General features: G+C 28.1%; 1 protein-coding gene across 2 annotated transcripts in view; it reads right to left on the bottom strand.

The window, feature by feature from the left end:
• The window catches only part of LOC148235082 (dietary and metabolic glutamate transporter-like), a 37982-nt gene extending 20577 nt beyond the window's left edge, over window positions 1-17405 (bottom strand). The window contains exon 1 of one of the 2 annotated variants that reach the window (XM_088186271.1): window positions 17179-17405. In XM_088186271.1, coding sequence (XP_088042397.1) covers window positions 17179-17296 — 118 coding nt within the window. In that variant the 5' untranslated portion in view covers window positions 17297-17405. Of the gene's footprint in view, window positions 1-6405; window positions 6646-17178 lie in introns of those variants that run through there. The other variant, XM_088186272.1, reaches the window with a different exon arrangement.
• Between the last annotated feature and the right edge of the window lie 1231 nt (window positions 17406-18636).

Consider the following 18636-nt stretch of genomic DNA (forward strand, 5'->3'; position numbering starts at 1 on the left):
AAATCATTTTAAAATTATTTTTGCACATATTAAAGTTAATATACTCTTTATAATATAATTTAAAAAATTATAATTGAAAATTTGTGGTTTTTTTAAATCGTTGTTAACTCATAACTATTTAAGATTATTTAATAACTACTTTATTCACTCTATTTTAATGAATTATTTCATATAAATATGAATGAAAAAACACTAAAAAAAATTTAATTCTCTATATGTGAAGTATTTATTTTTATTTTTATGTATACACTTTAGAAAAAAAAAACAAAAAAAAACAGTTATGCTGCACACCGCAAATATATAAGTACTAGCACACATAAACTTTTCAGCTTTTCAGAAACATGCTTGTGTTTGTAAAGCTTGTTAAAAATCTGGATGGCTCGCTTAAGAGAAGCGTTCTCAAGCACTGACGTCCTGGCTGCTACGGGATAGAATAAGGAACGCGGTCACGACTCTTTAGGACACTCGCAGCCGAAAGTCACCGAGCATTAACGGGTTGTTAGCAACTTTAAATCATCCAATCTAACGAATTGTATTCCAATACTTCTATCAAATAGGCACTAGGATACAAATATGAATAAAACCCGTACTACCTCTTATAGAGGTAACTCAAAAAAAATCTTTTAATTGTCTCCAACACTTCGTATTTCAGGTAATGAAGTAATATTCAAGGACGCTACGAACTAGCGTATCGTACAGAACGCGAATCGCCAATAAATTATTGAAGTGACACGCGCTACGCATAACGAATCCGAGCATATTCAACGCTTTAACGCAAACTAGCGATCCATCTTTATTCTACCGTCATTCCTAAGTCATCGACGGATGTATTTTTGCTTATAATACCTCCATCTCAACTGTAAGAAAATTAGTGCAGACAAGAGGATCTGTAAAATGTGACAACGGGACACAAAAAAGAGGGCGAATCAGAATTAAACACTTTTAAATATATGAATTAATAATTGCCGTATGTATGTCGTTAATAAAGAGCAAAAAAATCAGAGCACCCAGATTGGATCTATGTGGTACAACAGAATGGGGAAGATATTAATCGGAGCGACGATTTCCATAGCACACATATTGAAAATTCTCGTAATACTTAAGATAATAAATATACTATATGTAACACAATAGTGCTACTTCAACTATTTAATTTAATATAAAGGCGCTCCGATAAAACTCATTTCATACAAAAATATAAGATATAAAAAAAACATGTTAAAAACGGCACAAATTTCATGCATAGTGTTCCTATGATATTCAATTGTATATATTATAAATATACGATAGCAATGAAAATAATTTTATTAAAAGTCCATACACATTTTATTTGAGTATCATTAGTAATCAAAGAAGCTATTTTTACTTATTCTCAGTTTTTAGTTAAATTGGTAGAAATACCTCAAATTTATGTTTTATTCAAAAAATAAGTAGCTCTATAATATTTTTAATTATAATTTTATAAATTTCTTTATATTACTCATATGTTTTTAACTCACTCACTCACTTGCTAACTTTTAATGGCTTTTTTAACATTGGGATTAATATTATACAATTTTAAAAAATATTTAATAGCTTTGCTTACGTTCTATACTGTAAATAAATTTATTTTTTAGAATTACTTGATATATTTACTTTTTTTTAAGTTATTTTCTTTTCGGAGAATAATCTAAATATAATATCACTGTTGTCTAAAAAACGATAGTGGCATACTATAAGAATATAATATTATGATTGCATGTCGGACCAAGAGTGATCTGAAATTTTATTTTTTCCTGCTCTACTCATTTACTGCGTGAAAACAGCTAAAGAATGTGGAGCATCTAGAATATTATAACAGAAGTACTGAAGTTGACTGCCGATTGATTCCCGAACCGAATTAATATAAACACACAATATATCACTGCTATTAGCAAAAACATTGAACGCTGAATAATGACGTAGAATGACTAAAATATGACTTCCTAATTGTTTTATTATGATAAATACAAAATAAATATGTTTTAAAAATAATCATATTTAATATGAGAGTATTTTTAATATAAAAGTTATGAAAAAAATATATTCTATATTGTAATATATTTACTTTCAGTCTTTTAAAATCAAATATTGATTATTATTTACATCATTTTTTGATTCTGTTTTGTCAAAATAGGAACGGTAGAGTAAGTTTCGTTAAATAATATATGCTTAAAAATAAAATATTTTAAGAAAATTATATTTAATATTGAATCTAGATGTCACATAATAATATACTATCTAGATGTTTAATCATTTAATTGAATGAATGTTTTTGCTATCTGAAGTATCGTAAAACTTGTTATGATCAAATCAATACGTCACATTTTAATAAATTTATTAAAAAAAATACCACAATACTGCAATTTTCTCAAATCTTTTTTCAGATTAGAGAAACAATTCTACAATAATTTAGCTCATAAAAATACAATGACACAAAGTGACAATGAATAAGTTAATTAATTAACAATTGTCAGAACTGTCTGATGCGTGTCGCGATGAAAAATGTACTGCTGTCACTGTGACGGTGTCAAGAAGGCAAAAAAGGAAACATTTTATTATATCCGGTTTGACACCAGTCGTGACAGTAGATTCAATACCGACCGTTCCACACAACGATGACGAGACAGACATAGAAAAGTAACCCAATAAACTATTACTTTATGGACGTTCACGGTTGGCGGTCGCAAAATTTGCGGAAGGACAGTAATAGTGGAAGTAGCGCCTTTCTCGACAAATGTGACGAAACTATCGCAAAATCTTAATGGGGCGAAATCAAATCGCATGTCATATAGCAGTACTTCTCTGTAGAGATTGTGGAAGAAGAATAATGAGTAATTTCACTTTTTAAGACGTATAGGTTTAACGGCTCTTGGATAAGCAAAGCGAATGGAAAAAAGAGAGAAGGTTATTTACAATCATTCTTCATGATCAATATAATTGTATAACCTGAATAATAAAAAGTATTTCAATTTAAATATATTTATAAGAATCTGATTTATAATTTTAACTTTATTAATAATTGAATACTCATATTCATGATAAACTACTAATTTATATTAAAAAATATTAATGGTATAAATACAACTAGTGAAATACATATAACCATATAAAAAGACAATTAAAAATAAAATTAAAATTATTGCATATACATTTTAGTATACGCACACATTTTAATTGGTGCCAATTTAGTCTCTCGACAACTCAGTAATCTCTATTTGCATTATTAATATTTTTAAATTAAACTGAATAGCAAAAAAATCATAAATTAATGTAAATATTGTATAACAATATTTTTAAATATTGAGGGGCGGCTATTATTTATTCATTATGGCCTAAACAAGGCAGCTCTCTGATAGCACCGATGTGACGGCAGCGTAGAGCAAAATTTTCCTGGCGGACCTCGACGGAATATAACGACCGGCGGGACCTCATCCGCCGATCACTCGCATCATATAATTTCTAACATGTGACAAAATCAATTGTAAAATAACTTTAATAAATACTACAGCAGTGGCTCAATCTGTATCTAATTGCTACTTTTCGCTATTCGCCCATCAAAATATCATATTTTTCTTATTTATAAAAATCATAGTTTTTATTAACAAGCATGTTTAAATAATTTTACTGATATTTTTTTATATACATATAAATATGCCACAAAAACTGCTTAGTATTTTTTACTATATGATCACGTCGCTATCATTGTAGCTTTGTATATAAACTATTTATGTCATTAGTTTTTCTAGCATGTATAAGTTTTTTGTCATACATTTAATCATTGTTTACCACAAGTTGTAACGCATGTATTTCCTTAGCTATTTTTACTTAAAACATCCATATTTCAATTCTAGAGTGCAAAAATTATATTTAAATAAATTAAATTTATACTACGTATCTATCAAAATAAATTATAAAAAAAAAATACTAAAATATTTTTTTTGTATTAATTTACAGTGGAATAATACATAAAAAAGAGATCTTATGTAAAAAAGAAATAAATTTATGTTAAATTTAAATAAATGTCAGCATCCCTAAATCATTTTTTAATTATCTTGCCTTCAATTAAGAATGATATTGAAATGCAATCTGTATAAATAATAATAAATAAATGCAAACTTGTAAAGGCAACGATTTTGCAATATAACGCACAGTTGAACTTGGCTTAAATCAATAACATCATAATTTATTATTCATCTAATATAGACTCAGTTTAAAACTATAATAGAAACAATATGTTTTTATCTTGGATTTATATCGATATTTTTCACAAAACCAAATAAATTGAAAAATATACAATTCAGAATATATGATACTTCAAGTAATAGTTTGTTATCTATTTGTAAATGAAACGACGTTCATCTGGACTTGATTTGGTTTCTGATTTTATTTTTAAAGATTGCAAAAATAATGATAAATCATGCATCAATAATTATAGACTAGTTGCAGTATTGTCAGCTTCTGTATCTATAATTATGTCGTTAATTACTTTTTGCAACTTTTGTTAGAATAACATCATGGTTTTCATTGCACTTGCTCACTGTTACTAACCTCATGCATTTACTAAAACAATGACGAAATATCTTGAATCGGGAATACAAGTATACGTCGTATTTACTGAATTGGAAAAAGCCATCAAGAAAGTCTGTCGTAGGTTATTAGTAAAAAAAATTGATTAATCTTGAATTAGATAGTTCTAAACATATGAGACCGACTGTCGAAAAAATATTTTACCCCTTCATCTTTAATACATAATTGATTTTAAACGCATTCCGAACATTGCGCTGTTTTTTAACGAAAGTAAAATAATTATTGATTTGCCACATAAAACTGCGAAATAACGATAAAAAATAATCAATAACAATCGCATTTTTTATTCGCAGATTTTAATTTCTCGTTACAATATCTACATTAACATCTAAATTGACAGCTAACGATTATTGCACACAATGACTTTTACTAAAACGCGAGATTTACATGAAATTCACGTATAAGATCATTGTTGTTTCCGATCAAGCCATTGATGAAAACTGACGTCAACAAAATTGCAAAGACAAATTGCCAATTGTTCTCGAAATGGATACAAAAATACATAAATATGGTGAACGTTTAGCAATGTACAATCTCTTCTCATTCATTAACTATTACGTTCGATTCGTAAAAAATGCATTGAGAATATTAAAACTTTAACAGTACTTTGAAGGCCTCAAAGTGTAGGAAGTCAATTCGAGTTTTTGGATAATCAAGGTTCACAGTTCACAAACCAGAAATGAAATATATATTTTAATTACACCGTGTCTGAACAAATTTAACTACAATAAAAGCGTTAGCGTAACCAAGGACTGAGTTTAGAATTCAGGTCAAAAACCACCTTACAATTACGCCTAATAGTTTTATTAATGTGGTTAGTTTAATTGATAACTCTTTAGTGAGTCGAAACCCTTTCAAATTGTATGTAATAAGCAATACGTCAGTAGATTTTGATACTTTTCAATGCTCTTAATTGACATCTCTTCACATGGTTAATAATGTCATACACCCGGATCTTTTGTGTCGTTAAATGCCCTTTAATAATAATTGTATAGCATTTATTGTTGAATGACATGAAAGCTGACAGTAACTAAAACGCTCGAAGATAATATACAACTTTGACACATAATAACGTTTATCGAACGGAAACGTGTTCCATTGCAAAAACTGGTTATTGTGATGTCCATTCATTTGCATATGCACCAAAATACGACCAAGAGCAAAAATGTCAAATTTGAAGAGCAAAACATTATGTCAAGGTGAAAACATAAGACTTAACAAGCATTGAGGTATCGAAAAAGATTAGAAATAGCACTTCAATAATCAGTGAGCAAAGTTTCAGGTTTATACTATCGGAAAGTTCAAGAAAAACAAGACAAACAAGCATTAGACAAGTGACTTACTTTGCTTATCTACATTCAATTTAAAAAAAGGAATTTAGTGAGTCGTTATCATATCAGATTTATAATGTTATTAAAATTGTATAATAAAATAGTGAAGATAAATCTATTATGAACATATTTTTAAGAACATCGTTTTTTATGAATACAAAGATATCCAGATTTTTATATTGTGTAAAAATAACTAAAAATATATTATTAGAACATTAAGCAATTGCCATTAAATAATACTATACTACGATATAACAGCTAAATTATAATTTACATAGTTATAACATTCGTAAAGTGTTTTAGCAATTTCCACTCACTCTCCTTGTAACGTTAAATATCGCTATAACTCTATTGCAAAAAAGAAACACAATAATTAAACAAGGCCAACGATCGATTTTCTAATGTTTGCATACATAGTATTATATATATAAATATAATCGCTAATATATTTTTAACTGAAACTTACCAATTACGCGTTCCTTGAAACCGCTCAACATTTTCACCGATTGTTGGCAAAATATTCACTTTTTTTTAATTTATAAAATAACACACTAATAACCCTTTTTAACGAAGATTTGCTCTCGCTTAAAAGAGCGCGCCTCTCAGATGTGTGTCAATATTTATATTTTTTCAACTCGATCTAAAAACGCAAACCTATGATCGATTCAACGGTACGAACTCCGCGGCGATCAACCACGGAATAAACTTTCGTTGCGCACGCGATTTGTTTAAATAATTAACCCCCCACCACGCGGCTTTAGGGTGCATCGAGTTTGATTATATTTTGAAAACTCCCAAGCGCTCGAGATACGCTGCGATTATTATTATTGATATCGGCGAGATCGATAGTATGTGGGATGAATAAAAAAATAATTAATGAAGCGTGCGATTTAAATAGGGCATGGCCGCAAAGCGACGCGCTTGAACGGAAAATTGAAAAATGCGCTTCCTATGAAATGTCAAATTTTTACTCACAAATCGCAAGCATTGAAAACGAATAAAGTGCCATCGGTTATTTGCACAATCAATGTCAAACGGTCGATCTTTATGCACCAATGACTTAAATTAAGTCAAAGAATTTTTCTGGGGAAAAAGTGAAGAAATACTTTGGATAAAAATAGCTGGCTTAATCAGTGTTGTCATAATTAAATTATCAATCTTTGTTTTATAAAGATTTTTGAAATTTATTAAAGAAATATCACAAGCAACTGAATCATCGATTACACTATATAGTATCGTTTACAGTTAATTTTAAGAAACAATGAAAGATCTAATAACATTTACGTATGGCAAACACTTAAATTATGACGTACAACTTATCAGTTTAAGAAGTGATGCCAATCTACGTGTTTAATCCTCTACGATAACTTCTATTAATTTTGTTCTTCAGTTGTCGTTTCAATTTCATATATGGATTATATTAGTAGTAATAACGTGTTCAATGTTTAACTCTTATTGTTTTTAATTATTTTTCAGAAGCAGTGATAGAACAATTTGATGACCTATATGACGACAACGTAGAATTGGTATATATAAACAAAACGTTGGGAGTCACTCTCAGCAAGTATAATCTTTTTTATAAAGAACATACTACATAAGTTTGATGTAACTGAAAATCCTGAATTTGGCTGTTCCAAAAGAGAAATGACTGCACAGAAGAAAAATTGATATAAAACCATGATGTAAATACAGATTTTGCTACATCGGAATTAAAAATAACCCACTCATAGATATTTTGGCTATCGATTATTCCAGGTATCCAATCACATATTTATATCATTATAAAATGTCGTTTAGTAGATAACATCCAAGAAACTACACATTTATAAGCTGTCCGTTGGCTGATAAATATATAGCATTCCCACTGCGACAGCGCCGATTTGATCGACATTAACTTTCAATCCTCATACATACTAGGGGTATATTACACGTTCACGTTTAAAACGTACCTGGTTTATTTTAATTCTTAAAATCTAACGTATATGTGCAATAAATCGGAAACAATGATAATGTTTATGTAATATAAAAGGAAAAACTCACTTTTCGGCCTCGGAGCCCAGCGACGGGAATTCAAATTTTGAAGATTTCATTACGAAGATTTTTTCATGATTATTTAACTGATTTAATCAATGTATTCTTCTTATCCTAAACATAATATGTGTTTATTTAATTTTCATAGTTATAACACACCTAGTTAATTTGCAATCCGATTATTTATAAAAGGAAAAACTCACTTTTCGGCCTCGGAGCCCGTCGACGGGAATTCAAAATTTGAAGATTTCATTACGAAGATTGTTTTATGGTTGTTATCTAGTTTAATCAATGTATTCTTATAATCCTTACACACATGTGTATATTTCATTTTTATAGTTATAACATACCTAGTTAATTTGTAATCCGATTATTTAGATTCAGACAAATCGCACATGAGAAGAATTAATGAAAATTTTTGTCGCGTAGCAAAATTTTGTTTATAAATAATAATTATTTAAAACTGTTGTCACGTTGATGTCGGCCATCTTGTTTTATATTTGAATGCTTATTTTTCATTGGTCGAAACAACAGAACGCATTAACGGTGGCTCAGAAAGCAATGAAGCAAATTCAATTTTATTTTATTATTATAAATAAATATATTTCCTTTGTTTACGTGTATTATAATATACACACAAAGATTGAGTATATAATATTTCAGTTTAAAGAAAAAAACTGATATTTTTTATCGAAAATGTATCATATTTAAATCAGGTAGATACATATTTTTAGTTGAATTTAAATAGGATATTCTCTATGCGCTGAAGTAGCTCATTATTAGAGAATTTTCAATACCTAATATGAACGACCTCTATTTTAATTAATTATCACGATATTCATCCGTAAAGTTTCAAATAGTATATCAGTTATGGTAAAAATGCGTTAATTAAATATTTTGCAAGGAGAAAAAATATTAAAATTTTAATAATTTAATCCATGATTATTGATAATAATTATAATAATCTATAAAAATAAAAGGTAATTTTTCCCTAAGAATCTCCGGTATAATAATTAAAAAAGCAGATTCCAAATTATCTATAAATCAAGATTAAATAAATTCATACTTGTATTTAAATACAAAAACGTATTGGCTGACTTACATATAGCTGTTAAAATATAAGGAAATGTTTAGTTCTTGATACTAAAATAACTTTATTTTTGCAATATTTTTTAAGATATAATTTTTTTATCGTAATAGAAAATACATTATTAATTTTTATTAGGAATAAAAACAATAAAAAATTAAATTCGAGGAATTTTTTTAAGAAATCTGTTTGTATATATAATTATTTTCCTCGTTCTTTCGTATACCCTTTTTTATCTTTCGTATCGCCAAACACATTTTCTTAGAAAATGAATTACATGTAATAGTTTTCAGTTGCCTTATATACCTTTTTATGTAATTGTTAAGTAAACATTAGAAAATACAAAATGGGGAAATTATTCCCTATTAGTATATTATCTGATTGTTACTGTAACATTTACCGCCCGGTGACTGTTGACTCAAAAATCGCGATATAATATTATCATTATTTACGTATTCACGTTGATATAAGTGATTGGAGATTACACATATCGATGTATTTTAACAAAAATGACAGAATGACAATTGATATGGCTTAATTTCAAGAGCAGGCTGTTATTTGAACTGAGATATGCCAAACATCCGAACTACGGAATTTGCAAAAAAAATGGTACAATCATACCTTCAAGATAAGCTTCCACCAAGATGGTGATAATATTTGAACGAAAATGTTTGCATTGTCACAAATCAAATATTAAAATTGCGTCTTTTTTATTTGTTTAATATTAAAGACGTGCCAATGATTGTGACATGTGTTTTTTTATATTAAAATATTCACAATAAAAAAGTTCGTCATTTGTTGCGGAAATTCTACACATAAATTAAGTTGAACGACAGCTATCAAATAATACACGTGTCTTATCATTTATGCTTCCAAATAAAATAGCTTTAATAGTATTACTGAAAAGAGCAAATTTTATATTTATGAAATTGTAATTAAAAATGAGCAATTAGTTACAAAAAAGGATTTTTGAAAAATAATTAGCTGCGAGGCTTAAATAAAATATTTTAAAAAGAAAATAAAAAAAATTACCTGATTTTTTTTATATAATACTTGCACATATTTTAAGGAAAAAAAATATAATATATATTTAGTATTATATTATAACTTAATAAAAATTACTAAACTATTGCTAAGAATAAAATAATACTTACATTTTTTAAATTAATTAGATTATTTGTGTTATTATAACACTTATTGTATAATATTATTTGATTTCAAGAAAAAACGTTAGCAGAAAAAAATTTAATTGATTTAATACAAAATAAATAAGACCGTGGAATGTGTAACGCTTTGCGTTGACTGTGGTGACAAAATGCGTCGTAATCGCACGATATGTTGTAATTTCATTGGCTTCTAAGAGTCGTATTGGTCGATTCGGCGTAGCTCCGCAGTGAGGTAAGTGAGTGCGGGATCAGGAAAGTTCAACATCTCTTTCAGTCCTCGATAATATGACTAATTCCGATGATTCGTGGCGAAACTAGTCTTTTTATTTTCAACAGTCAACGCGATATTATTGCGTTCTCTTAATTCCTCTTGTGATTGGTCGATCACCATGAGGGGCACTGCCGGTATGTACATTTATAACATGTATTTGTGGTTTGTTTTTTTTCTCGATATTATTACCTTATTGCTTTTTTCACTATTATTATAATTATTCAGCGTGCATTTTTTATTTTTTTATTTCTGAAATTATTATTGTTTTATTTGTATTCAGCCTTGTCACGTTAATTTTGCGTGACTCTGTTTTTAGCCACTGAGAAAAAACAAATTGTAGAATCTTAGTTTATGTATTATACATAATATATTATTTAATTTTCATTTGAGATTGTGTAAATATGGAATGTGCAATTCAGTGGTACTACATACGCGCTAGCAATATTCGTGTCTGGCCATTTTTTGTTAAAATGCGGTCCAACGGTTTTTTTATTTGCTTCGAAATACACATTTGCTTATATGATGTAAGCCAGCGGAGTGCTTTAATTGCAAGTGCAGGATAATTGGATCTGAAAAGTTTTATGTTGAATGGATAATCCAATTGTTGCCAGAATTAGGACAGGGAAAATAATTCCTAAAACTACTTTTCAGAACCAGCTCTTTATTGAAAGTTTCTATAAAATCTTCGAGTGTTGGAAAAAACTCATATACACAGTTATTAATGCGTTTCGGATCCATTTTTATAGTCGCTTCTGTTTTATCTTCAACCTTAAATATATTTGCAGCTACACCTTGAAGGCTCAAATTCAGTTCATTAAAATAAATAAAAAAATCACTCAATTAAATAACCTTAGTTAACAGAAAAATCGCTAAAATTGCGTATCCATTAAAAATAATCGTATTTCATAACAAAGCTCAAAAAGGCGTTTGGGTACTTTTCCACATGACAACCAACATACTTTTGTGTAATAATAGATGTGTATGTTGACTTCCTATCTCTGCACAAAACTTTAAAAACTCGGTAATTTAGTGGACAAGCCTTAAAATGAAATTGACAACTTCATCCAATGTTTTTTTTATCAAATGTGTTGACATATTTTAGGATGCTAATGATTTCCTGTGTATACAGCAATGACTTTACATGCTACACTTATAATAAAAGCAATTAATCCATTTTTTTCCTGGCATTATATGATTTCTGACATTGCAAATTCCAACATATTTTGCCCACTCGATTTTATTTTGGGTTATAAAATGATTTAAACTATTAAATATGGCCTCAGATTTAATATAACAAGTACTTTTGTATTTTATATTAAAATTAATGTCTAATAATTGCTAATAAATTGGCATTATTAGAGACGTCGATATTCTCATCCAATTCTATTGAGCTATTAATATTGACTATATTTTGTATTTGTTTTTACTTTTGTAGCAGGAAGACTTAGTTGCTCTGCTATATTATGGGGTTTACCAGTTTTTGCTTTTAATAGGGATACTTCATATGATGCTTTTACTGCTTTTTTTATTGATACAACCAGTTGTGTTTTGCTTTAAGCAATCTCGTTTTTTTATTTAAAAAAATTAACAGATTTGCTAATATGTTCACATTGTTTCATTTCCAAACAACAGAGATTGTCAGGTTACATACTATCGATTGATAAATATTCGTGACATATAAGACAGTTCTTTCGAAATCTTGATTGCAGATATAAGTAAATCCAAATGATAAATACTCATCACAATTTCAAGATTGCTGCTTCATCATCTAATTCACTCTCATCTATATTTTGTTTCATTTTTTTTTTTATTACTGTTAAAATTGTTTCGAGGATCACAATTTAAAAACCGCTGAAGCAAGTCAATAGCACTTTAGTTCTAAACAAATTCGAGGGACATAAATCTAATTGTTTTAAAACAAATTGCACACCCAATTTGGATACAGAAATGATGGTGGTTCTAGCTAGGAATTGCAATACCGGTATCTGTGCTACCTGTATTGCAACTCGGTAATAATATCGGTATTCGGTAATACCGGCATTGGGGCAAAAATCGACCTTACTTTGTAATTACATTTTTTTTAGTATTACAAAATTAAATACCAGAAAAAATGTATTTTTTGAAAACGAATCTCCGTGCTTAAAAGTGGAGAATAATATAATAATATAATGTTGTGGGGAGGTTAACTTAAGTAAGGTTATTGGCGTAAGATATCATATAAGAATAATATTACGCAGTAATAATGTACTTTTTATGCTATAATGTTTTTCTAATTATCAGTGTTTATAAGATTTTTACAGACAGTTATATTTATCACATGTTTTATATTAAACAGTGTTAGTTTTCTTTAGCAGATGATTGACCCTTTTTATTTCGCATCTCTGTTGAGCGACGTTTTGATATTATCTGGTCGATAAGATTTACTTGGAATTGTAAAAAGAAACAATAATCAAAGATACACAAACAAAAAAATCTACAAGTCGCAAATTTCTACAAAATATGAGCACCTATGCTGGATGGTAGTACAAGTAACATAGCAAGGGATAATAATATAATTAGAATATTTGATATATAAAAACAATAATTATCAATATAAATATAGTGAAACATGCGAGCGGTACTCGAATTATTTTTTTGATAAATTTATATTATAAATAAATTAACCCATACAAAAATAAAGATGAAAAATAAAAAGCAACTTGGACATTCGTTGTTTTTCGGGCATTTTTTTACATTGGATGTTTTTCCAATATTTTTTAATATATGTACATACTTATTTACAATTTGCTCATATTAACCACTTAAGCTTAACATTATTTAATGTATACATGCATGCATACTTAATGTATGCATGCATTTATACTAAATAAAAAACGTGTAAAATAAGAAATAAAATAAAATATATTAAAATGCTCAGAAAATTGTAAGAAAAAACAATTTTATAAATGTATAGCGTTAACCATTATCACTCGAGTCAGCTTCACTATCTAATATAGAAAAAAATGCCTGCATATAAATTATTATGTTCTTCCCTCGTCAAGTCGAACCCAAAATTGATGACAATGTTAAAAGTGATGTTAGATAAGTACATTTAATAATTTATATACTTACATCACATTTAAAATTTGCATTATGCATAACAGTTATTAAAAGTTAATTTTTTTCGAAATCGTCCTCTAGCTACAAGTTTCACCGTAATCATTTCAGATAAATAGGTGTCTGTAGGTTTTTGACTTCATATTATAAAAATGTTTAAAATTTTGTTTATGTAACAGAAACATGATATGCACACACAGACAAGAGATTATATGTTTTGTGTATGCACATGAAGCGTTTGCTCTTCTGTTTTTGCGGCGTTTTTGTAATATGAGCTACTCAATCCTCATGTGTAAGAAAAGAGCGACAGTTGTGTCTGTAACTCGCATCAGAGAAACAAGAAATATAACCTTTTATACAAAATTATTTATATTTAAACTAAATATGAGTAAAAATATGTAATTGATTATTTTACCCTTTTTAAATTTAAATGCAAATCGAGAAAGAAGACCTACATATATTATCATTCAACGTTTTAAATTTATACATCCATTACTTTGTCAGCTTATTGTGAAGAACCACCAATGTTCAGAACATTAATAGTTCTTCATACAAAATGTTTGGAGATTTGTTGTTTTTTTTATAAACAATGCTGGTTTTACGACTTTTTCCTTAGCGGAGCTTGTTGAGAATGCCCAGCACTATCCATTTCGACAATAAAACCAATTTCAAGAAAGTTGACATTGGCACTATTTCATATACTTATCTTCAATTGTGTACCACAAATCTGACATATTTATAAATATGTATCTATATATATATGTCAGATTTTAGGTAATAGGCCAATATGTAATAACATATCAGTCCATTTCTTACGTACATATGAACTTTGCTCATTAAGCAAAAAAATACATAAATACATTGATCTTATGTAACGATTTCAAGTATTAATAAAATACGATAGTTCTAACGTAAATCCATTAATAATTTATTGTTATCTGTTAATCACACATAAAACGTTTGTGGTGAGGTAATGTAATAGACTAATCGAGTGATTTTCAGAAATAATCCGTTTTGAGTACCGTTTCTTATTTGCAATAAATTATTACGTGTTTTTTGTAATAAATAAAATAATATTTGTAATCCAGGTTTAACCGCCGCTCTGATTCGTCGAAAAAATATCGCGTCTGCCAAAATTTTGAGATTTTTAATTCGATTGCATTATTAAATGAAACAAAGCAATAGATATAATCAGTTATCAATTTTGATTGATTAAAAAATGTAAGTAAAAAACACAAATACCAATGAGTACATGTAATCTAAAAAAATATGCAGATGAAACTCGAATAAAGTAATTTATCTTAAAATTATATTAACCGAATAATAAAGATAAAAAGCGTGCGTCATTTAAGATCTTTGTAATACAGTGATAAACGTTCAGAAATAATTAGAGATTTCAGATTTCAGTGCAAGTTAATCGTATATCATGCCTAAATGAAACGTTGATCTTAAATCATATTGATAAAGAAAGTTACTGTCCTTGTGTTTATTAAAATTATACTTTTTGATTCATTAAATATATTTGGTTTGTTAAAATTACTATGCGGTTACCTAAATATCAGAAGCTCTGCGCGCGTTGGGTGCCAAAAAGAGATTTGTGTCATAATAATCAATAAACTAGTTTCTAAATGTATTGATGTTAATTATAAATATACTAAAAAATAAATAAAGAGAACAACTCTTTGGTTAACACTCAATAGTTTATTTGCTCTCGATTCGATATAATTCTATGGTCGCGATCAAAAATACCTCTTTTTTATTATGTTTACATTTAATTTAATATAAAAACCTCTAAAACTTATTTTATATTCAATGAACAGGAAAAATCTATTCAAGCAAATTGAGTAAACAATAGGAATTTTTTGAAAACACGTAATATCTAGATACCAGTTTGATCGATGCAAATCAATGAATCGATGATAAAATATATTTAAACCACATTTAAATAAACAATATATATTTTGCATAGTTATATAAAAATGTATGTAACTTTTTATGTATCATACATAATTTTGACCCCATGACATAGTTATTTTTTAGACATGTCCAAAACGAACGACACTCAAACGGTTATCTTACTTATACATTTTTTATTAATCGCAAATCTGAGTTGTTCAATGCACTTCAGATAAAAAACGTCGTTAATATTTTAATGTAACTTTGATTGATATTTTTACTAAACAATAAATTTATTATCGATATAAATGATAAATATAATATGTAAAGATTAATTAGAAAAAATCCGTCATAAGATCCAAAAAAAACTATATTATTTTATAATAAGTCAATAAAAATAATAGCCAAGCTTCAAACCAATTGAAAAATAATATTTCATATATAGTGCAACAGATATCTGCATTACCGACTAAATCAATTACAAAACAAACGCTATTTTTTCAGTTGTATGATTAGTATTACAAAAATTGAGATATTGTTTGATTAGAATACTTGTCACTCTATATGTTTTTATCGATAAGACATTGTATCTCTTCAGTTCTTTATTTGTACTAAATATAAGTTGACCATGTAAATAGTTTCAAATGGAACAATATATTTTATGTCCCATTAATAAAAATATAAATTTTGTCTATATTTTATATAAAAAAAATGTTTGAGAGATATTTAAGAAAAAAAGTTAAGGGAGTTACTTTTTATTTACATTACTTCTTACAATGAATTACATTGCTTTTTAATATAATTATTTTTTATTAAGTCCAAGTTTAGACTTGTTAATAGTACAGCTAGTCTTTATCAGACTAATTTGTAATTTTTTTGTAAAAAAATCATACTCAAAATGCAGACATGGCTCAAAAAAATGATATGGCAACATAAAATACAAAAGAACATTAGTCATATTTCATTCTACAAGACCAGTATAAAAATTTTATTTAAATAGTTATCCTGATATTATGATATAAACATATTTTTAGGGTGTATTGAAATATTCTTAAATATAATAATTAGATAAAATAGTGAAAGAGCAATTAATTTATTTTGTTTTTAATCACCTACTTATTTGCAGTCATTAGTTCTATACTTAAAAACATACGTTCAATTGTAGGTAAAAGTATTTGTACAAAATCATAAATTAAAATGCGATTGTTCATTACAAATAGCTTACTCAAATTCATTTTATAGTTACTTAACAGATTTGTGTGCCATAACAACAATTTCACTCCTTCTTAACCTCTTTATAATAAAAAAAAACATACTTAAACTACACATATTTATGGCAAAAACATGTAAACTTTATAGTTAAAACATTTTTGCAGTGAATTATAAATATTTGACTCCCATTTTAAAGTGTAATAAACATATTTGGCAAATCTGAGTTTGAGTTCATAGGTTAGGCTAAAAGTTACATCACCATTTAAAAATTCAATAGTAATATGACTTTTGGCACACCTGTAGAAGTAACATTTATGTGTAATAATATATGCTTATAATCATTAAAAAAATCTAACATTTGTCACATTTCTGTTTCAGGAATTTATGGTCATCTGATATTATGCAACTTGCTCTGTATTGTAACTAGATATTTGTGCAGTTTTAACCTATACCATTTATTAAAAAAATAATACTACTTACCAAATCCGCATATTCTGTAGGTCGGTTCTATGTTTCCATGCTTTGGAATCAAAGGAGTAGCTTCGTTCATGTACCAAACGTTCGATTTGGAACAGCTCGCTTCTAAACGTACATTCATTTTTTTACAACAATAAAATTTTAATCTTGATATATGCTCATATTTTTTATAAACAATGCAAGTTCACAATGGGAGCACGCGGAGCACGACCTAGACCAGCTACAACCGAGAACCGAGTGTTGACACGACATTATCGTGTCAACATTTACATAATTAAAAATTACGGGTCAATTAAATTTATAAAAAATAATCAATAAAAGAATGCTCCAAAATAATTATTCATATTTACATATACATGAAAATTCTAAACTTGTTAGACCAGTTTTATACACTTAATATTATGAGCAATGGGATGTCATTGACAAGGGCGAAACGATTTGGATTTTTTTGCAAATTCCTAATTCCTTTTTTAACACATCGGTTTGATAAATGTATTCTATTTTGATGTAGGGTTGTTCTAAATGTTAGTTCTTAGGAATTATAATAATAAAATATTCGTTAAAAATGATAATTGTGTATGAGAATATATATAAAACACAATGTACATTGACAGTTACATTTCGCTGACGCGCTCAAAATATCGCGTTATCGCGTAAAACCTATAGTTTAGATACATTGATCAATTTTAAACAGGTCTGTTTGCTCTTAAATCCACGCACGACTAATTTTGGCCTGATTAATTAAGCCATTTATCTTACATAGCAAAAATTATTGGCGCAATATATTTATTTTAATAATTCAGATTCCATGTGGCATACGCTGATATGGTGATGAATATAATAAATGGTGATCAAACTTTAGATTCAGAACTTTTAAAAAATACACATACAAAAATTTAAGGACATGAAAAATGATATTAATTAAATGGCCGTCTCTGGACGGTAATTCTTTCTATGTAATATTCGATTACTTTTTGTTCATTTCGGGTGGTATCTCAACTATAACTTGCCGGGTGATGGTTTTTAGGTGGTCAAACATTTCGAGTTTGTCGGCGTATACACGACCCTCAAAAAAATCCATCGGCGCTAAATCGCATGATCTTGACGGCCAGTTATCGTCACCAAAACGTGAAATAATGCGACATAGGAACTTTTGACGCAAAACAAGTTGCGCCATCTTGTTGCAATTTAGTGTCCATACCAAAAATAATCGAGTTTCATGCAACTATAGCACAATTAGTCACGTTTATGGGCATGCTATGATCTCTTGTGAATTAGATGAGGACTCGCCCCATATACAACAATTTTGCTTATTAAGATTCCCAGCGAGGTGGAAGTGTGCTTCATCAACTTCCTGCAGCTTTATCACCTAATTTGCCTATTTGCAATTATTCGGTGTCCATGGTCTCTGTCATTCAGTTTGTGTATTATCTGAATTTTATACGGCATGCCTTACCTTTT

Source organism: Plectrocnemia conspersa, unplaced genomic scaffold (assembly GCF_051122295.1).
Source record: "Plectrocnemia conspersa isolate PC_06_02 unplaced genomic scaffold, ASM5112229v1 ptg000005l, whole genome shotgun sequence".
NCBI classification, from domain to species: domain Eukaryota; kingdom Metazoa; phylum Arthropoda; class Insecta; order Trichoptera; family Polycentropodidae; genus Plectrocnemia; species Plectrocnemia conspersa.